Below are 22,493 nucleotides of genomic sequence, written 5' to 3' on the forward strand. Positions count from 1 at the left end.
TGTGTGACATTATAATGAAACTCTTAAGTTTTAACACAGACCTAGGAACAAAAATATGTACCAATATCTATAGCCTATACAAATATGAGCAGTGGATTCAGAGCAGATAAAAGTAAGTACTTCACACAATGAATACCCAGTTCGCACAATTCACTGCCACAGGATGTGGTGTCAGCCATTCATTTAGAAAACTTTAAAAAGGAATTAGGCCAAAATTCATGAAGGACAGGTCAGTATACCTTTGAACATTAACTACGAGGGAGAGGGGTTACAACAGGAGTCATCTTTGGCCTCTGTTCTTTTGTATGTGGGCCTTCTGGGATATCTTCTTAGCCACTGGGGGAAACAGAATGCCTGTCTAAATGGACAAATCACAAAATCACACAAGGTTGGAAGAGACCACAAGGGCCATCAAGTCTAACCCCCAGCCATGCAGGATCCCACAATCAAAGCTCTCCCAACAGATGGCCATCCAACCTCTGTTAATATAGGAGAACTCATATACTTTCTTGAATGTGTGTGTAAAATGCCATCAAGTCACAGCTGACTTATGGCGACCCTAGCAAGGGGCTTTCAAGGCAATTGAAGGGGCTTTCAAGGCAACTGAGAAGCAGAGGTGCTTTGCCATTGCTTTCCTCTGCAGAGTCTTTCTTGGTGGTCTCCCTTCCAAGTACTGACCCTGCTTAGCTTCCGAGGTCTGACGAGATTGGGCTATACCATGCCGCCTTCCCTCCCAATGATTTATTGAATACCTAGTCTTAAAATACTGTTTTAAGTATCCCAGATAGTAAGCTGCTTTCTTTGACTACTGCGGTCTCTCAGTAACAGAAGCCTTTCTGGATCATACTGAAGGTCTGTCCAGTCCCGCATCTAGGGCCAGCCCTTGGATAAATAGCACCCTAGACAAAGAGTGCTTTCACTCCCCCCCCCCTCAGCTTTGCACTATTTGCCAAGTTGTGTGACTTGTGCAAGACTTCAAAACCTAGTAGTTAACAGGCCCTACAATGCCTCTCAGGCTTTCCCAAAAATGTCTGTGAAAAAAAAATCTAGTACTAACTACCTGAGCTACATTCTGAAACAGCCTGAAAAGTCATCCAGCCATGTGACTGCATAGTGCAAGTGGATGGAAACTGAATCCAGGTTTAGAATAAACAAGGGCACTGATGCAGAGCACCATCGGATTATACATCAAGAAATTCAGCATTGGAGGAGCGTGCTTGAATCCTTAATGGCTTTTACTGTGTCCCTGGCAACACACAATTTGGCATTCTGGAGATCTTTGGTCAAACTCTTCAGAGACAACAATGGACATTTTCTAGGGCTCAAACAGCTGCTTGGCAAGAATAATGAAGTAATGTGTGAGCATTTGTGGTGCATGTCTTCAAAGGAGTGTAACAATCACTACTGATGGAAAACCAGAATGAACTAATCATCCTTATGGCCAACAAAGCATTAGAAAACATACATAACAAGGTGGACAAAGCTAAATATTACTCGGTCATACTAGACTGTGCACCTGATGTAAGTGGCTCTGAAAGATGTCATTTACTGTAAGGTTTGTGGATAAAGATGGAGGCAAAATTTGTGTAAAGAACGTTTCCTAGGATTCAGGGCAGTTGAGGAATCAACTGGACAAGGACTCATCAAAGAACACTATATGAGAACACTGAGGGAAAACAACACTAAGGACTGTGATGGCCAAGGTTCTGATAATGAGGCCAACATGAAGGGACAAAAAAAAAGGTGTCCAGGGAATACCACATACACTGAACTGCTGAGCTTAGTTTGTGCCCTGTGGCTGTCACTATCTCAGTCTGATAGTTTCAGATGCAGCCTCATTATCAAAGTAATCTGTTTTTCCGTTTGGTATGTTGCGGTGCCTCTTTGTGCAATTTTCTGCCTCTGTTTGATGGTGGCAGATAGTGAAAGACTATGTGCCAAACCTTACTGTGAAACCATTGAGTGGCACTCGCTGGGAAAGTCTATTTGATATCAAACAAAAGAATAATAGAATCATAGAGTTGGAAGGGACCACCAGGGTCATCTAGTCCAACCTCCTGCACAATACAGGAAATTCACAACTACCTCCTCCCCACACACCCAAGAGTCCCCTCCTCCATGCCCAGAAGATGTCCTCCCTCTCATGATCTGCCTAAGGTCATAGAATGGCCATCTAGCCTCTGCTTAAAAACCTCCAGGAAAGGAGAACTTACCACCTCCCAAGGAAGCCTGTTCCACTGAGGAACCGCTCTATTAGAAATTTTTTCCTAATGTCTAGATGGAAACTCTTTTGATTTAATTTCAACCCATTGGTTCTGGTCCGACCTTCTGCGGCAACAGAAAACAACTTGGCACCATCCTCTATGTGACAGCCCTTCAAGTACTGGAAGATGGTTATCATATCACCTCTCAGTCTTCTCTTCAAGCTAAACATACTTAGCTCCTTCAATCTTTCCTCATAGGACTTGGTCTCCAGACCCCTCACCATCTTTGTTGCCTTCCTCTGGACACGTTCCAGCTTGTCTACCTCCTTCTTAAATTGCGGTGCCCAAAACTGAACACAATACTCTAGGTGAGGTCTAACCAGAGCAGAGTAAAGCGATACCATCACTTCGCGTGATCTGGACACTATACTTCTGTGGATACAGCCCAAGATCCCACTTGCCTTTTTAGCTACCGCATCACACTGCTGACTCATGTTCAGTGTTTGGTCTACTAAAACCCCAAGATCCTTTTCACACACACTACTGCTCAGACAAGTCTCCCCCATCTTATAATTATGCATTTGATTTTTCCTACCCAAATGCAGAACTTTACATTTGTGTGTGTTGAAATGCATTTTATTAGTTTTAGTCCAATTCTCCAGCCTGCCAATATCATCCTGTATCCTGGCTCTGTCTTCTACTGTATTTGCTACCCCTCCCAATTTAGTATCGTCTGTAAATTTAATAAGCATCCCCTCTATTCCTTCATCCAAATCATTTGTAAAGATGTTGAACAACACAGGGCACAGGACAGATCCCTGAGGCACTCCACTAGTGACTCCTCTCCAAGTGGATGAGGAACTATTAACAAGCACTCTTTGGGTGCGATCTTTCAACCAGTTACAGATCCCCTTAACAGTAATAGGATCTAAATCACATTTTCCCAATTTTTCAACAAGAATATTATGGGGAACCTTATCAAAAGCCTTACTGAAATCAAGATAAACTATGTCTACTGCTGTCGAAGGCTTTCACGGTCAGAGTTCATTGGTTCTTGTAGGTTATCCGGGCTGTGTAACCGTGGTCTTGATATTTTCTTTCCTGACGTTTCGCCAGCAGCTGTGGCAGGCATCTTCAGAGGAGTAACACTGAAGGACAGTGTCTCTCAGTGTCAAGTGTGTAGGAAGAGTAATATATAGTCAGAAAGGGGTTGGGTTGAGCTGAATCATTGTCCTGCAAAAAGTATCAAAGGTAATGTGCTAACAGGACAATGATTAGCACATTAACTTTGATACTTTTTGCAGGACAATGATTCAGCTCAACCCAACCCCTTTCTGACTATATATTACTCTTCCTACACACTTGACACTGAGAGACACTGCCCTTCAGTGTTACAGCTGCTGGCGAAACGTCAGGAAAGAAAATACCAAGACCACGGTTACACAGCCCGGATAACCTACAAGAACCTATGTCTACTGCATTCCCCTGATCCAGCAAGGTAGTAACTTTCTCAAAAAAGGAGATAAGATTAGTCTGACATGACTTGCTCTTGAGAAACCCGTGCTGGCTCTTAGTAATCAGATCCATCCTTTCTAAATGCTCAAGGACTGACTGTTTGATGATTTGTTAAAAAACGTTTCCCAGTATAGATGTCAAGCTGATGGGTCGGTAGTTACCTGGGTCCTCCTTTTTCCCCTTCTTGAAGATAGGGACAACATGTGCTCGCCTCCAATCTTCTGGCACCTCACCTGTTCTCCAAGAATTCTCAAAAATAATGGACAGAGGCTCAGAAATTACGTCCACAAGTTCTTTGAGTACCCTTGAATGCAATTCATCTGGCCCTGAGGACTTTGTTTCATTTAAAGAAATTGGCTGTTCGTGCACTATCCCAATGCCAATCCTAGGCTGCAACTCCCTTCCCTCATCATGTGTACTGTTTATGCCATATTGAGCACTGTTTCCCTCGCAAGAAAAGATTGAGGAAAAGTAGGAATTAAGCAGTTCTGCCCTCTCTTCATCTCCTGTTACAATTTCACTTTCCGGTCCCTGCAATGAGCCTATCATGTCCTTGTTCTTATTCTTACTCTGTACATAGGAAAAGAACCCTTTTTTGTTGTGTTTGACATCTCTCGCTAGCCTAAGCTCATACTTAGCTTTAGCTTTCCTAACACTCTCCCTACAAGCACTGGGTATTTGTTTATATTCCTCTTTGGTTATAAGGCCCTCCTTCCACAGCAGTTTGTGCTGATCTGATGGAAGTAGCAGAATTGCTTCAAGCTGAAGCAGGTCTTTGGCAATGTCTAGGAGAGAGATATTGTAACTGCCACCTCCCTCATGAGGAGATACAGCACAAACCCAAAGGCGTTGAATGAGACAGCACTCAGTACCTTTCGAGTTCAGTAATCAATTTCAGGCCCTTGCAGTGGAAACACTGCCAGAAGAACCACGAGACAAGAAAGACAGAGTGAGGATGGCATGGGGATACAAAGAAATGGTGGTGGAAGGAAAAGGAAAGTCATTGGCGATTTGCTGCTGAGGGGTATGGAACGTCCTGTCTCCAGGCCTGGGAGGGCTGGGTCAAATGGAGACCTTTCTTTTTGGCAGTTAGTCTTTAGTTAGAACATCCATTACATAAATAAAATGCAGATGAAAATACTGTTAACAGTTATGAAATGTATCCTTATCATGTAGTTTGCCTTTTGGTGGACAAATAGCTGCAGAATTTTAATATCTTTTCTCATTTGTTTATATATTAAGATAACATTATTGTGCAGAATATTTCACACAAAGCTGTACCAATCAATGAACAGATAGCTATTTTATCTTGCCTTGTTGTATCTCCTCCTTTCGATTTGTTAAAAAAAGTATTATGTAACAAGAGATATTTTTTCTCAATCCCTATTAAATATTCAGAGATATTTTTGCATAGTTTGTGCATACAAGATTTACAAAGTCCTAATAGTAAAAATGCGCACATGCTGAGGAATAACCTAGTTGCTCAGATGACACAGGCAAATCATCTTGATATATTTATATTAATGTTCTATGTAAATGAGAGTAAGGAAAGAAATGGCCAGAATTTATGCTAAAGCCTTCTAAAGGCGTAACAGCATCTTACTAAGCATATATGTCAGCTTAATCTAATCCCTCTGCTTCCGACACATCCTGTGGTCTCAGCACGGTGCCTATAATGCTCTCATACGTTACGAGGGATTGACTCAGAGAAGTTCACCATCAGGACTGCACTTGGTTCAATAAAACTTTACATTTCATCTTAGGCTGACAGAAAGCTATCTTTCTCCCATTTGCATCACAAACCTTTAGCTTCTTTTGACATCAATAACATGAGCTATAATGCTTCCTGGTAATCTGTTACAACATATGGGGAGCGCACATTCTCAGTTTTCATCTTACTCTGTCAGCTGCAAAAGGGCTGCTCTAATTTGCTTGGACTTCGGCAAATGATCATGGAAATTCTTTGTGACAAAAGAAAAAAAATACATGTATTTAATGAGTTGCTTGTTTGAGATTTGCAGAAATTTTGTTTCCCCGCCCTCAATAACTTCAAATTCTACTTCAGTAGAGCAACTTTTCTTCCCCTGATGGTGTGCATTGAAAAAACAAGGAACTAAAAGTATTTGCTGTCATCACAGGAGTAAACTCAAATCTAATGACATGAAAATAAAAATTATTTCCAATCTCACAAAAAACGAAAACCTAACTGTAATCTAACAGCATCTTCAGCAATTTATAGTGCGGTCTTAAAAAGTTATCCCCTTGTAAATCCACTGAAGTTAACGGCTTTAGAAGAGTCTAACTCCATTTAAGGTTATATTGTTACTTTCAGATACATTGTCCTATAAGATAACAACAATAACTAGGTAAATATTAACATTGTCACCGTTTCCCCCCCAGAAAAAACCTATTATCAACTTTTATCAGTTGTTTTTGTTCTGAGGCAAACATAAGGTTCTATGTATTTTCTAAATGGTCCAAATATGAAATTTTGTCTTATTTGTTTTATGTTTATTACTGGATAGGCCAAAAACTTAATCACAACAAAACAGGGGCGCTACTAGTGGGGGAAAAGCCTGACCAGGGAAATGGGGTATCCCCTGTTCTGGATGGGGTTGCACTCCTCCTAAATGAGCAGGTTTGCAGCTTTGGGGTGCTCCTGAACCCGGATCTCCTGTTGGATAAACAGGTAGCAGCAGTACCTTTCACCACCACTGGATGGTGAGCCAGCTGTGGCTCTTCCTGGGTAGAAAAGATCTTGCGACTGTGGTGCATGTCCTAGTAATATCTTAATTAAACTACTGCAATGTGCTATATGTGGGGCTGTCCTTGAAGACTGTCTGGAAGCTGAAGTTGATACAAAATGCTGAGGCCAGTGTTCACTGCAGTGGATTGTAGGGACTATAGCACTCCAGTCTCGTTCCATCTATACTGGCTTCCAGTTTGCTTCTGGACTCAATTCAAGGTGCTGGTATTGACTTTAAAGCCTTGTATGGCGTGGGACCAACATACCTTAAGGAGCACCTTCTCCCATTTGAACCTACCTGTTCACTCTGGTTATCTTTGGAGGCACTGCTTTGGTTGCCCCCACCATCTGAGGCTTTCCTAATAGATAGGGTTGCCAACTCTGTCTTGGAAAATTCCTGGATATTTGGGGGCACTACCTGAGGAGGCACTTCCGTTTCTCCTAAAATACCATAGAGTCTACCCTCCAAAGTTGCCATTTTCTCAAGAGGAACTGATCTCTGTCATCTGGAAATCAGCTGAATTTCCAGAAGAATTCAGCTCCCACCTGAATGTTGACAACCCTACTGACAGCAAAGGACCAGATTGGAAAATATCACACCAGAGGTCATCTTACCAGAGGTTATCTCTTCTGCAATAGCTAAAGGAAATTCGTAGGACTGGGCTGCCTATTTATACTATTAAAATTAATGCATGAAACCTCCTACATTTTAAACTTATTCTTGATTATGGCAGGATATGAGAAAAAACCCACCTCATTCTAAAATAATTGTACACTCTCTGAAACATTTCAGGCTGAGAAGGAAAGGGAAAAAAGATAATATAATTCACAAGCTAGAAGCATATTATCAGCTCTTAAACAAAGCACCACACAATAAATAATGTTCTTTTAGGCTATATGTTCATCCCTTGCTTCGCGCATTAGCTGTGCTTATTCTATGCCACACTTTTTATCACTCTCTATTTTTATATTTTAAATCTATTAAGCAATGTCAACTTGAATTTCCTCTGAATAGTGCTGCGGGTTAGGTTTAAAAAAATAGGACACTACAATCTTTGAGGGCTAACATTTATGTCAGCTAATTAATATGGATCAGTTGAGTTTTGCAAATATGTTTTAAAAAATGTTTGTGTATGTGTGAGTCACTGATGCAGGCTTGATTCCTACCCACTCAGATGACAATCACAACATTCCATTAACTTTCATGAGAAGAAAATAGATGTTGCAGACATTCTGCAGGCCCATCAGCTAGGTGGAAGACTTTTCCATGTACAGTGATGGCCATGGTAAATCCATGCTGGTTCCCACTGTCACATAGGCTAGCAGACACACATACATACAGACACACATCAAAGGTGGTAAGCCCTTTCATGCCCAACTAATCTTCCTTAAATTATTACATTGCTTTCCATAGTTATTCTGCTTCTTAAGCTTATGCCAACCCGATTTTTTCCCCATAAAAGAGAACACGTCCACTTTTTCTGTCATGTAAGAGAATATCTATTATATTCTGAGCTACTAGGAATTTCTCGTGTCTCAATAGGCTAATTCTGGAGTAATGTTCTTCCTCTAAATCAGTACTCTTTAGCTCATTAGGTATAACACTGCCATCCTTTCCGCATTTCTCTCCTCTTGAAAAGGTCACCACAGAACTTTATTGCAAACAGTGATTCTGATCATGTTTGATGTTGCACATGCACACAGAGATTGTACATAGTGATTAGGGTCTCCAGTTGTTGTCTGTTTGTTTGATGGTTTTTGTTGTTGTTGTTGTCTTCTGGTAGCCTCCTGCTCTCAATCTCGATCCAATTTTTAGTCTTAAAACATTGCACAGAGCTGGTGCTCAGATTTCCCTGAATCATGACCAACACCCATATAGATAAATCTCTCAGCGATTTAATCGGAGAGCCCTTTGAAGCTTCTCTTAACTTAAAGAGTATGATGTGGATTATCATGGGTCTGGACTCATAAGATCTTGGATTTTTAACATATTATATTCTAACAAGCTTGATTGAACTTGTTCTTGAATATCTAAGTTGTGTTTGAAACACTTGATGAAGGAGAATATTTTAAACAAGCAGTTACTAGATGCCATTTGAAATGGGATGTCTAGCCAATCCCTGGCACTGAACGAAGGTTCTGAGGCTAACAGTGCACTGCTAAGCTCAGGTATACCTTTCTAAGCCTCTCTATCTAATCCTGAAAGATACTACAGTCAACTGCTGAGAGGTCCAGGAAAACCAGGCAGGATTCATTCATCCTGTTCACCTCCCAACATAGGTGATCAACGGAGATAACAATGGCAGTTTTAATACCAAAATCAATACTAAAAAGGTCCAGACAATCCATTTCATGCAAGAAATTCAGGAGCTGAGATGCACTACATTCTCCATCACCTTGCCCAAGAATGGAATAATGGAAACTGGCCTACATTTATTCAAATCAAAGGCACTGAGGAATATCCTCTCCAATGGCCATGCCACAACCTTCTTGAGTGCCATGCAGACTATCCTCTTCATTAATTTGAATCTAACCACCATTCAGTAGGATAATCCTATTCTGGCTGTTCTTACTATCCAGGGAGGGTCTGAGCATGCTGGTTATCCGAAGATAGGATCCATGTCCTCAGGCTAAACAAGCTGAAAAATATCCTTCAGAACTGGACAAGCAGTAGCTGCAGTGCCCTCCAGGATACTCATTGCATTGATGTGGTGTCTAAGTCAGAGGTTAGGCAAAATGCGGCCCACATAAGCCACATTTTAGAAGATTCTGGCAGCCATTCTTGAAATACCATGTGAACCGCATATTGTTATGACACTAAAAATAGCACAAGCCAGAGCCTTACCTGTTTGCAGTGGTTCCATTTCAACCAGACTGTTTCGGTAGAAAGTTCTAAAGCCCAAAGGAATTGTGTCATGATCTTCTGAAAGCTTCTCAACAGCTTGCTTAAACACATCCACAATGTCATGTAGGGCTGTATCTAAATTGATTGTAGCAGCTGATGGTGAACTCAAGCTGAAGGATATGACAATAGCTGCACTACAAGCTGTGCAGGACTGTACTGCTTCACATTTAATTTGGTAGTTCTCCGATGACCTCATCAGCACAAACTTTCCCCTTTGGTGTTGCTCATCTACTACTGCCATGACATGCCACTCAATGGATGCAGCTCTGGGAAGGGAAGGCACAACAATCACAAGCAGCTGCCCACACACTGCAGGTCTGTCACCATGTATGTCTTCGTTTTCTCCCTAGAAACGAAAATAGAATCCTTTAGGTCATGGAAAGGATTCGAAAAATATTGCACGTTGTAGGTAAAGTGCTTAACAGACTTCGCACAGGTTAGTGGAAAGAAATTGCAAATATCCAGCCCATGAAACGCTGCCAAAATGTGTGTGTGTGAAGTGCTGTCAAGTCGCAGCTGACTTATGGCACCCCAACAAGGGGCTTTCATGGCAAGTGAGAAGAAGGGGTGGTTTGCCAAAAAGTATCCATAAAACCAAAATCTTGTTTAAAAAATGATGAACAAAAATACTAAGCAGAAGGCTATGCTGCTGGCCAGAAATATCTGCTCACAACAGAGAATGCAATCATTAGGATTACTCAGAACTCTACTTCAAGCACCATGAGAAGGTTAATGATGTTGAACCATATAAGGAAAAATCGAGGGCTTGGATCCTATGGCATTGTGCCCCTTGTGCCATTGCGGAGTCTTTTCCTCCGCAGCTTCACTCGCTTTCTCTGCTGCTAGCGCTTCCATGTTAATAAGGGCTCCTTGAAAAAAACATGGATTTTGCACACATGAAAGTGCTGCCAGCAGAGGAAACAGGTGCCACGGTGGAGGAGAGTCTCTGCAGCAGCCAGAGTGATCACGAGGGGAACAATGTCACAGGATCCAAGCCAAGGTATGCAGTGGTGCATAGACAGAACACTTATTTATTTAAAACATTTGCATCATGACTTTCTGTCCCGTTAGGGCCCTCAGCAAATAAAAAGACATTAAAAATCAGCTTTAAAAACAGTACATACGCATAAAACCGTCAATTAAAAACAAACAAAAAGGAGGGTCAGTAAGGGAAGGCCAGATAAAACAGAAGAGTCTTCACCTGCTGGCGTGAATTTTAGCCTGTTGATCTTCAAGGGACTTGCTGCACTGATATCCTACTTAAGGACACTTCTTACACTATGTACAAATAAATGAAAACACTCTCATGACACTTACTTTGACCTACATTATGATGCCTAAACCTGGTGAAAGAACTAGACCTAGTATAATGAAGTGGATAGAACAATGGTGATTCTTGTGCTACACTGAAGGCTAACAAATGTACTGGGGTATAAACTTTCATGAGCTAGAGCCTGTTTTGTCAACTGACTCTGAAGAAGTGGCTAAACATATGAAGCTGTCTAATTGAGTCCATTGGTCTACCTAGCCCACTACTATTTACCCATATATGCTGTGGCTCGTCAGAGTGTCAGGAAGAGAGTTAGTGTGGCTGAGTGGTTAAGAGCGGTGGATTCTAATCTGGAGAACTGGGTTTGAGTCCCCACTCCTCCACACGGGAAGTGGACTCTAATCTGGTGAACTGGGTGGTTTCCCCATTCCTCCACATGAAGCCTGCTGGGCGACCTTGGGTTAGTCACAATTCTCTTCAAGCTCTCTCAGCCTCACCTACCTCACGAGGTGTCAGTTGTGGGAAGGGGAAGGGAAGGCAATTGTAAGCCACTTTGAGACTCTTTAAAAGTAGAGAAAAGTGGGGTATAAAATCCAACTCTTCTTCTTCCCCAACACCTGTTATCTTAGACGCTTTAACTGGACCTGAGATCTTCTACAAGCAACATATGTGCTCAATAATTGAGCAAAGTCCTACCCACATAATTATCTCAATCATCCAAGTCTGCAAAATAAATAAATAAATAGAAGAAGAAAATTAAAAAAGAAAGCTACAATGTTCCAGTTATACACTTTTGTTGATCAGGTAATCCACACACCATTCAGTTTGACATCACATAACACATCACATTGGCATAAGTCAAGAAAGTCTGATCTTACAAGATATTAACACTGAACACAATTCACCTACTGACTGATCCCTTGATATACAAGGGACACGCAAACAGGTCAGAAATTAGTTCTGGGCTTGTTGTTACAAAATTTGATGACTGTTGAGCAGCTATGGAGCAAGATTCAAGCCCAGTAGCACATTAAAGACCAACAAGATTTCCAGGGTATAAGGTTTCAAGAACCAAAGCATGGACTTTCCTGAAAAGAAAGCAGATTCACATGGAATACAATACTTCTCTGAAACGAGGTCGTAGGAGCATAACCTGCTTGGAAATTCTATTGTCCAACAGCCACCAAAATGAATAGAAGCTGCTCAAGAGAAAGACTAGATCTACTCATATGGTCCTATGTCAAACACCAGGTCTCAAATATAATTAAGTGCCTTTATGGAAAAAAATAAGGATCACCATTAAAACCTTTGGAAGTTAACTGAAGCTACTTTTACATTGTAACAAAGTTTGTTTGTATGCCTTTTGCATCTGCAGGGGAAGCAAAGTCAACAGGAGCAGAGATGTTAGGAGAAGGATGCGCTGAAGCAAGAGAGTTCTGGAAGCTTGAGAGAGAGACAGAGAGAGGATGATGTTATTCTGAAGGCAGGCCCTTTGGGAACAGTTACAGAAAAAGAGCCCTTACATTCTCTCTTATTGTCTCAGACTGATGAATAAAACATTTGTTGTCCTGGCAAACCAGATCCCTGTCACCTCCAAGAAACAATCTATTTGGCTACTGGATGAGGCTAAGTTACATTACAATATATTTGGTAACTGACCTGGCCTTTATTTAAACATGCATTATGTTCTCCTTCCTCAACATTCCTTTTATAGAATGTTTCTCCCCCTTTTTTTGTCTCCCCCCCCTTCTGAAGAGGGACCACACACTAAGCAATACTGATATTAGTGACTTAGGCATTCTTTATCTATATATGTATTTAAACAATTTTTTATATATCAATTTGCTTACATTGCAGCTCGCAATAGTAAATACTACACATTGTCTGACCTCTGAATGGAAAAATAATTACAAGTTAAAACAGTAATTTTACCTAAGGTCGATAAGACCATAACACTTGCTTGGCTTTCAATCCACATGCTCAATTTTCATCCACTCGCTCCCGACTTCGAGAGGAAGGAATAATGACAGGTTACCAGGCACTTTATTTCAAAATTCACTCACGAAGTTATTGACGAGCATTTTTTCCACAGAAAAGTCTCTGCTGCTTGACCCTCATGAGCTGTTAACATGAAAAATGCACTCACAACTAGATTAACCATAGTGAAGTCTAATTCTACACCAAAACTTGTAGCAATTTCTTTAGCATGCCTTCGTTTGATATGGGAACAAAAATAGGGATAATTTGCCTCAAATTGCAGTCACTTCAGTCATAATAAAATCTTGCTGAGTACTGTTTGCTTTCACTACTTTCATTAGGTAAGCTGGGACTGTTATTAAGGTACCAACACATAAATGTTATATTAGCACTTAACAGTAGCAACAGTATTCTCCCTCCAGGAGATGAATTCTAACCTTGTCAATATAATTCTGCTCCCAGTGCTGCAAAACAATTTGAAAGGATGAATACTAGAGCTTTATAGTGGAGAAAAAAGTCATGCTCATTCAGGCTTAAAGGCCACTCTGTTGGCCCAAGGTGCTGAGGTACTGTTTAGAAAATAAGTCTAAAGAAGCTGTCTCAGGTCAAGTCAAGCATTGAGACAAAACTTTCCTACTTTCTTGTACTTGTCGTAGGTTGTTAAATCAATTACTTAGGATTTCTGCTTGCCTTCAACTGCCATTTAGAATATGGGAAGAAATATAAGAGAATTAGGCCAAGGCAAAAGTACAATTTCAAAATCAACAAATGATCATCATTCCAAGTGAAAGACCATGTGCCGTGCACCCATACACTCACATAAGCTCACATTTTAGAGGACTCAACCTTTAGAATATGGAGTTGTGTGATGGATGAAGCTTCCAGGGATTTTCCCTCTCCAGTGTAGCAGAAACTCTTAGTTATGTGGCCTCCAATTAGTTTTTAACATTGCGGTTACCTTTTCAGAACAGAGAAAGTCAACCTGTTTGAGAAATGATTTCTAGTAGTCACCTCTTGGATATTCCAATATATTAATGGCATGACAACTATGGCTGGCAGTTGTACACACATATACACTTGAAAGGGCTGAGAAAGGTACCCTGTTAGCCTCAAGATGTTACCTGTGGAGTCTCTCCAAATTTCACATTGTCCTTCCTTTTGATCAATATGCATATGAAAAGTCTGACAGATTTTTTAGTTATGGAGTGTGATGACATCAGTAGGGTTGTCAGGTCCCTCTTTGCCACCGGCGGGAGGTTTTTTGAGGCAAAGCCTGAGGAGGGCAGGGTTTTGAGAGGGACTTCAATGCCATAGAATCCAACTGCCAAAGCGGCCATTTTCTCCAGGTGAACTGATCTCTGTTGGTGGAGATCAGTTGTAATAGCAGGAGATCTCCAGCTAGTACCTGGAGGTTGGCAACCATCAGTATACTGAAAACCCCCAGCTCCCATGCATGTAGCCTGCTTTGGAGTTCTCTGACCTTATGAAATATGAAGCTGAATCCAGCAGACTGAAGCTGAATCCAGCAAGGCTTGAGATGACAACTGGAAGAGTCTGTACTTTTAGAAAAGGTGTTTGACAATCTCCTCTGATTAGTCAAGGCTTACTAACATGGGCTGTGATGAATGGGCTCTGTTAAATTCTTCAAAAAAGGCTCTGCCTAGTACTGAAAAAAAGATTCTAAATTTCCCAGCCTTCCATCGTTCTCAAATCCATGATATTTTCAACTGCTCATCCTCTCTGTAGATATGAGTTCAAGTAGTAGCAATGAAATGAAATAATTCCTTTTTCTTATTTGGATCCCACAACTGGTATAGTAAGAGAGCTTCCATGCCAAATCTCTTTTTATCCAACCATTATCCTCCCACCTCCTTCCTCCCTATTCCCAACTATAGGGCTGTTCAGTCCTTGGCAGAATTATCTGTCCTTTGAAATCCCACAGCAAATGTTAGGTTAGATGTTCTAAAAGGAAAAAAAAGACCATGCTGCACCACCAGCTAGACTCACCATTTAATTTTATACAGAGACATGTTTAAATCTTCAAGGAAACAGATCTACTCATTTTTTTTATTTTTTTATAGATTATTAATTTTTATAACATAAAACAAAACATACAAATAGAAAAAAAAAGAAAATACAAAAGAGCACTTACATAACAATTTAAGCTACTTATTATAGTAAAAAATTACAAAATTCATAGTGCCCTGAAAAACCACCACCCACCCTGATATAGTGTCCCATCTCCACATTGGACTTCCGGAGAAGTGTTATGACAGTTTTAAAAAGTAAGTATAATAAAATCATTATAAAAACCATTAATCAATTATCTACAACTCATTAAGTAAATTAGTAAAATTAAAATTTTCGCCAGTTTGTCCCAATATGCAACGGCCTTTGACCATGTTTTTTTTTAAATCTTCCATATCCTTCCCACGTAAGGACTCTGTTAATTTGGCCATTCGCATATACATCCATAATTTCTCTCTCCAAGCATTAATTGAAGGTTTATTTACTTGCTTCCAGGTTTTAGCTATTGTGATTCTTGCCGCTGAAAACTATATTGACATATGACTCTATCACATCTGTGTAACAGATCTACTCATTTATGAACAGGCATTAAAGCAATTTCAAGTCACACCTGCTCTTAAGGGCACATGGGTCCATTTCTCTCTTTGCAGTCATTATTTCTTGAAAATTGGACATATCAACATAAATAACTTTAGGCAGAAAATCTGCTGTCAAATTTACAAGCCATTAAAATGATAAAGTCCTTGCTTTTCTGTGTCTCATGATTTTATTTATTTTTTGCAAAAAGGTAGGCAAGTTCAGTGTCCACTGCTGAAACTCTTGTTCTGCTGATGAACATTTGTTCCAGCAGGAGCCCCTACTGAAGTCACCAGCAAACCCAGCAAAAAATAATTAATGCCACACAACCACTGCTCTGTATGGTCACTCCCCAAATCTAGTCTAGAAATACAAATGATACATTTGGTTCCCCTTCCTCTTTCAAAACATGATGTGTGATTTTTTTAAAAAATCTACAAAACCTGAGAACTGTTTGATCGTGTACAACTTCGGTTATTTTATAAATGGCAGATAATTTACAGAAATTGCAGGATACTGTGGCGTAGTTAATAAAATAAGATATGTGGATGTGATCACCAGGCTAAAATAACTGAAATACACGACAGGTTTACAGACGTCATTGATATCGCTGAGAAACAGTTCTCTCTTCCATCTGTAAGAAATACTGACTTTCTATTTCACTTTGGTTTCCTTAGTGGAGTCTTCACTTCACAAGTGACAAGCTTATTGTTGGAGGCTACTTTGTTCTGAAGCTTAAACTGGTACTTTATGCAGGCAGTATGAGGGAAATTTCAAGTGTATAATTTATAGTCTCATTAATCCTGCCACTATCATAATCAAAACTGTCACTGGAAATTTTCAACTCCTTAAGGTAAAATTATCTTCCTTTTTTGTGATCCTGTCAATTCTCTGTAGATCTCACAATTCACTAGCAGTTATCTTTAATCTAGTAAAGACCAAAGGATAAAGATAAAACTGTTTTCAATTTAGGAACAGATTGATTTAAAGAGGGAAGGAACCTCTATTTCCTTGGACAACAAGAGAAGTAAACAGGTGATGAGTTGAAAAGTTACTTAGTAATGGGAATAATTACTTAATAACAAAATCATTATAAAGGTGCTGCTGAAGTGGAATGTGCCAGGGCAATCTCTGGTCTAGTAAAAATGGCTGCCACAGGGAAGTCACATTCGACTTCTCTCCATGAAGCAAATCATTCACACACCGCATCTTACCACAAACTTTTTCCTCATGTCACTGTACCAGTCCACCCCCTTCCCCACAATGGAAAAACTGCACAATTTTCATGACTGCTGCATATGAACCTTTGGCTTCACAGACACAACTGCCATACTGAGCAAGTTCAAGTAGTTGCCATTTGTAATGGCCATAAAGTTAATTATTAAAACATTTATACTTTGCCTTTCCCTTGTGGATCAAGGCGGCTTGCAATTAAAATTAAATCCATTCACAATAACTCCATTAACCAGCCTCCCCAACAAATGGGGGCAATTTAGTATGGTGAAGCACTGCTATGTGAAGCTCTCGTGTGTGTGCTGAGGCTTCTAATAATACTATGTACAGGAAGGAGACAAAATGACTCCTGAGCCACCAGCATAATAAAATGTACTTACATTTATTTCATACACATTAGTTTGTGCTGCCCAGGATAAACAGTGAGCCAAAACGCACCTGGTAATGGAGGTATTTTGGTCTAACAGTTGTACACTAACATGGTATTTATCTGTGTTTGTAAACTGTTAAATGTGTAGTTCATTATTCTTCTTCCACTTAAAGAGCTGTGGGCCAATAAACCACCTTTGGTTTAATTTTATTGATATACAACAGCTTGGAATATTGCATTTAATATGTTTTGAACACTATGGGTTTGATCCAAACTTCCCCCTTTTGCTCCCCTTGTGCAAGATGAGGGTTTATTTCTGCCTATTCCCCCTTCAAACTCCCACACTGTATTTCACATGATCATCAGACCTTCACAATCAGCCTTCCAAAGGACTGCAGCAGAAAGGGAAAGGCAGGAATATTCATGAGTAGGGTTCAGCTTGGGATTCTTTGGATGAAAACCAATATTGGAACTTCGGGGGGAAATCTTATTTTCTTTTGAGATCAGTGCAGAACAAGTGGGAACCTGAAAGGGCTTGTGGGGGGCATCCCATTTCCTCCTCCTCCACTATTTCTTCTTTCCCTTTCCTGAAAGCCCCCATAGCCTCTCACCTTTTCCGGCTTCGTTCTCCCCTTCCCACCCATCAGCCAACCTACACTTATCTGCTCCTTTGTCTTCAGGTTTCCCTCTCCTCCCCCGCAGTCTCTATCTAGAAAACTATGGCCCAATTTTGTGGTGCTGGTAGGGAACCCTCAGCAACATATGGGGGGACACACCTCACTTTTCCCTGTATCATCCCCCACTACACTATTTCCTCTTTCCATCCTCCTGGCAACCCCCATAGCCTCGCCCCTTTCCCTACCTTATTCTCACCTTCTCATCCATTCACCAACTTACCTTATATCTGCCTCCCATCTTCAGATATATTTATTATTTATTTACTTCATTTATATCCCAGTTTTTTCTACAGTGGGGATAAAAGTAGCCTACATTGTTCTTTCCTCCTCCTTTTTTCTCCTCACAACAATCCTATGAGGAGGGTTAGGCTAAAAGTATGTGACTGGTCTCAAATCACCTAGTGAACCCAAATCACCCACAGCAAGAAGAGGATTCAAACCTGAGTCTCCCAGACCATACTCCGAAGCTCCAGCCGCTACAGCATACTAGATTTCATAGGGTGGCTGCTGTTGAACAGTAACAAGCAGCGAGGCCTAGTTGAGTCATGCAGATTGGGTGGTATGAAGTCACCCAGTGGTTGCTGCCAGGCCTAGGACTGCCAACCTCCATGGAGATCCTGGAGATCTCCCAGAATTACAACTGAATTCCAAACGACACAGATCTGTTCCCTGGAGAAAATGTCTGCTTTGGAGGGTGGACTCTATGGCATTATATCTGGTTGAGGCCTCTCCCCTCCCCAAACCCTGCCCTCCTCAGATTCCACCACAAACTCTCCAGGAATTTTCCAACCTAGAGCTGGCAACCTTAGACAGGCCTGGCCCCAATGTGTCCTCCCTCAAAGGCCAAAAATAGGCCTGGAAACGGCCCTGCCCCCTCCCATTTAGTGCATAGTAACGGCCAGTGAGATAATCTGTATGTTAAAGCTACAGGTGCTCCTTTAATCATTTTATGGTTTTTTTTTTTTTAAAAAAACCCTCCATTTTTTAAAAGTATTTCATATTTTTTCTGCAAACCTGGGGCCCCTTTCAGGTTTATAGAAAGATCTGCATTGGTCATTCACTTCTCCAGTTACCAGATTTAAGCATCCTCAGATTTGGCCGACTTGATATTACTATACAGATGTATAAATAGGGTTATTTCTATGAAATATTTTCATGTATCATAAAGGTTCCACAGGGAGGAGCCAGCTTTACTCCATGGTAGCTGAATTTTTATATTGTGAGTTATGTTCTAAGTCCCATCTATCCTTCCCTTGGCACACACCATACCATGCTATATTGTACCCTTCCTGCCCAGACAAAATGGTGGCACTCTAACTTCCAAACAAAAAATGTTACTGCAGTAACATTTGTACTGTACTACATTATACAGTAGTGTGCAGAGTTATGAAAGAAATCATGGCACCAAAGTTACTAATAATGTTCTCACTACCATATCCAAAAGGTCTCCTTGATCTCTCTGTTGTCTTTGATTCAATGGAATACTATCTCCTACTTGACTTCATACCCTAACTTCCAATGACATTGATTTAATCTAGTTTTTTTCTCTACTCATATAACAAGTTTTATAGCAGTGAGAAAATATACCCTTCCTTTCCACCCTCCATCCCCAACTAAAAACTCTGGGTCACACCCTGACCATCTCTCACTTCAACTACTGCAACCGCCTCATCTCTGGTCTTCTGTTCTCTTGTCTTAATTCCCTCCTCATCTTTGCCACTCTGCTGCCAAAACCATTTGCCCCATACTTCTTTCTGACCATGTAATGCTACACTGGCTTCCTGTCCACTCCCAAATCAGGCACAAATTCCCCATTCTTACCTCTGCTAGCCTCCACTGTCTTGCAACATCTTGCCTCTCTGTGTTCATATTCAGATACACTTCTGTCCATGTCCTTCATCCCTCCAGCTTCACCATTCTCAACTTTTTCTTGCTCTCAAATGACTGTACCCTTTCTCTCTTGCTTTCCCTTATGTCTGGAACAGCCTGCCAGAGCACCTTTATGATGCCACCTCTCACTTTCTCCCTCCTCAAAATGCAACTCTTTTGTGAAGCCTTTGGCACAACTCCCATTTCCTACTGAAATTAAGCCTAATCTTGTGTAACAAAGTGTGTGTGTGTGTGTGTATATATATATATATCCTTCCCCTGTTTATCCCCAACTCCCTCCCTTTTGTTTTCTATCTTTCTTATGTCCAGTTTTAGATTGTAATCTCTTCAGGGCAAAAACATTGCCATCTTGATCTTTGCATAGTGCTAAATAAATAAAAATAATGGTAGAGAAATTCATAAATAGCAAGCCTGAGTTGATGTCTAAAGTATTATGAGAGCCATTATGGTTAGGTGGCATTGGGCTAGGTATGGGGATACCCAGGTTCAAATCCCCACTTAGCCACAAAGTTCACTGACTGACCATGGACAATTGCTCTTACTCTCTCTAAGCTTAATTTCTGTCACAGAACAATGTGGTGTTGATAAAACAGAGAACCACATAATAGTGCCCTGAGCTCCTTGGAGGGAAATGGGATACAAATGTGATAAATCGATATACCTGTCCCTAAATAGAACACATTTTTTTCCACTGTCCTAATGTAAAAAATGGTAAATAGGTATCCTGAACACAGCACAGTACTGGAAGCACAACTTCTGTTAGAACAAATATATTGTTTCTAAAGTGCTACTATGTTTAGAAAATCCCATGCATCATCCATTTTTTACCTTCCACCTTTCCGAAGCACTTGTGGTTGAACTCTGAAAGCAGAAGAAGCAGAAGGAAGCCATCTGACTCATTATGACCTATAATCTCCCTGGCTGACGGTCTTACATATTTAAACAGCCTTTCATGCCACGATCCCTTTTAAGTATGCTCAGAGCTACAGAAATAATTTTGGAAGCAAAATATCTAAACAGTAAGCATAATAAAAACGAAACAGGTTAAAGCTTATTAGCAGCAGGGAGCAGATGTGGTAAAGCTCTTGCTAGTTCCCCTACATTTCTTCCCCAGCAGGGACCTTCTTTCAAGCTGTGAGTTAGTTCTAGAGTATAATGCAAGTGGCTGTTACAGAAATTGTACCTTCCTATATTGCAGCATTGTACTCAGAATTCACTTTGATTTTTGATTTCTTCCTTTGTAATAATAATGTTTAAAATATTTCCTGCAGAGCTAAATGTAAAGTCAAGTGCTGTATGCCAGCTAAACACAAAGATATGAAAATATAAAATTGATAAGAAAATAATTGCCGTATCGAAAGGCTATTTTTCTTGCCAAAACTATAGGTTCCCAACCCAAGATAAGAATAATGATTAAAGTTAAGATTCCTTGAAGTACCTTTCAAACATATATAATTCAATATATCTGTTACAATGAGGAGGAAAAGATAACTATTTAAGGAACAAAGTCATAAATTGATAGCAATATAAAGAGGAAGCAAATCTAGTCTGTCACATGGAATATGATCAGAGACTATCACTCTCTACATTTTATTCTGTGCAGTGTCAAAAATAAGACTTTTGGGGAGGAGGCAGCTGAACTGAATTAAAGGGGTTTTAAAGATGGAAAAGGTCTAAATGATGAAAAGCAATTGTGAAGGTGTACTCAAATGAAGAAAAGAGGCAGATAATTTAATCTCTAAAATCCTTCCTGGGCATAAATCATACTTTACATTATGCTTCAGAATAGACATTTCAGATATTTGTAAGAGGATGACTTTGAAAGCTTGCTTAGCCTTCAAAATATTGAATTCCGCTGAACTACTGAGAGTTGAGTTCCTACAATAAAAGCTTTATTACAACTTTAGGCTACCCAAGGAAACTGAGAATGTAGTTATCATGTGCTAATATTAGCTTTGTATTACTCGATGACTTGAGCAGGCAATGCACTGCAAGAGTCTAAACCTTCTTGTTTAAAATACATTTGAGGGCTTTTTATATTTCCTAGGGTTTTAAAAAACTGCTACAGTAAACTACTGTCACATTTTTCATCGTGGTAGAAAAGGTTTATTAAAAAACTGAGAAAGAAAGAAAATAGCTCTCAAATTAATTGTGCCTTCCAGTCTCATCATGTTCGAGCCTGTACTCAATATCACATTTTAAAGGAAATCTGTCTTGGAATTAGAAAAGGGAAAGCTTTGGATGAACCATCTTGACTCAAAACTGGGGAAAATAATTGTTTCACTTTCCAATATTTCCTCCTATATTTCCTCCTCCAATATTTCCTAACATGGTCCCACAGACAAACAAAACATATTACTAATTATTAATGTAACCAACCCATATAGAAACTTCCAGCAGATTTTGGAGAGTTAACAAGGAACTTCCATGGATCAGTCAAAATAAAAAAAATATTATTTCTAAGGGTTGTGATGTAAAGCACATCTGGTTGTACACTAAAACTATGGTTGTAGTGGTGAGTTAAAAAAGACCCCTAGGACTGCAACATCCTAAATTGCCAGGATCGTCTAGGTCACATGACCAACTGCCATTCCACTTCTCCATATTACTAAGTGTGATGACTGTTTCAGTTTCATTTTTGTCTAGATTCAGCTTTAATTGCTTCTCCAGGAAGAGAAAGGTGTTCAGGGTGGAACTCTACAAAGTCTCCCAAGGAAGATCCTGGGGAGTTCACTAGCAAACTCTCATCACCAACTTGCTTCCAGGAAGGAATGGACAATCTTAAAAGGAATGCCAAGAAAACTTGGTAGGTCCAGCAGTTGCAACTCAACAGCCCATGGTATCAAAGGATGCTGAAAGAGCTAATAGATTCAGACGTTTCTCATGTCAATCTCTAGGCACTGGAAGCCAATGTTTTAATTGCTCAACTTTAGTAAATGTATACTGAGGATTCTATTAACTGATGACTAACTTACTGCAATACTAAATTCAGCATAACTCAGTGGAATGTTACACACTGATTAGTAAATTAGAAACCAATCTTTTAAAAGTCTGAAGAGCTGATACTGGAAACCAGTTACCATTAGTAATCTATATAAGCCT

At 40.1% G+C, this 22,493-nt stretch overlaps 1 protein-coding gene across 1 annotated transcript in view; it reads right to left on the bottom strand.

The window, feature by feature from the left end:
* The window catches only part of DPH6 (diphthamine biosynthesis 6), a 259,679-nt gene that overhangs the window by 41,981 nt on the left and 195,205 nt on the right, over window positions 1-22,493 (bottom strand). Inside the window, exon 14 of the mRNA XM_056850740.1 lies at window positions 9,311-9,716. Coding sequence (XP_056706718.1) covers window positions 9,311-9,716 — 406 coding nt within the window. The remainder of the gene's footprint in view (window positions 1-9,310; window positions 9,717-22,493) is intronic.

Source organism: Euleptes europaea, chromosome 6 (assembly GCF_029931775.1).
Source record: "Euleptes europaea isolate rEulEur1 chromosome 6, rEulEur1.hap1, whole genome shotgun sequence".
In the NCBI taxonomy this organism is placed as follows: Eukaryota; Metazoa; Chordata; class Lepidosauria; order Squamata; family Sphaerodactylidae; genus Euleptes; species Euleptes europaea.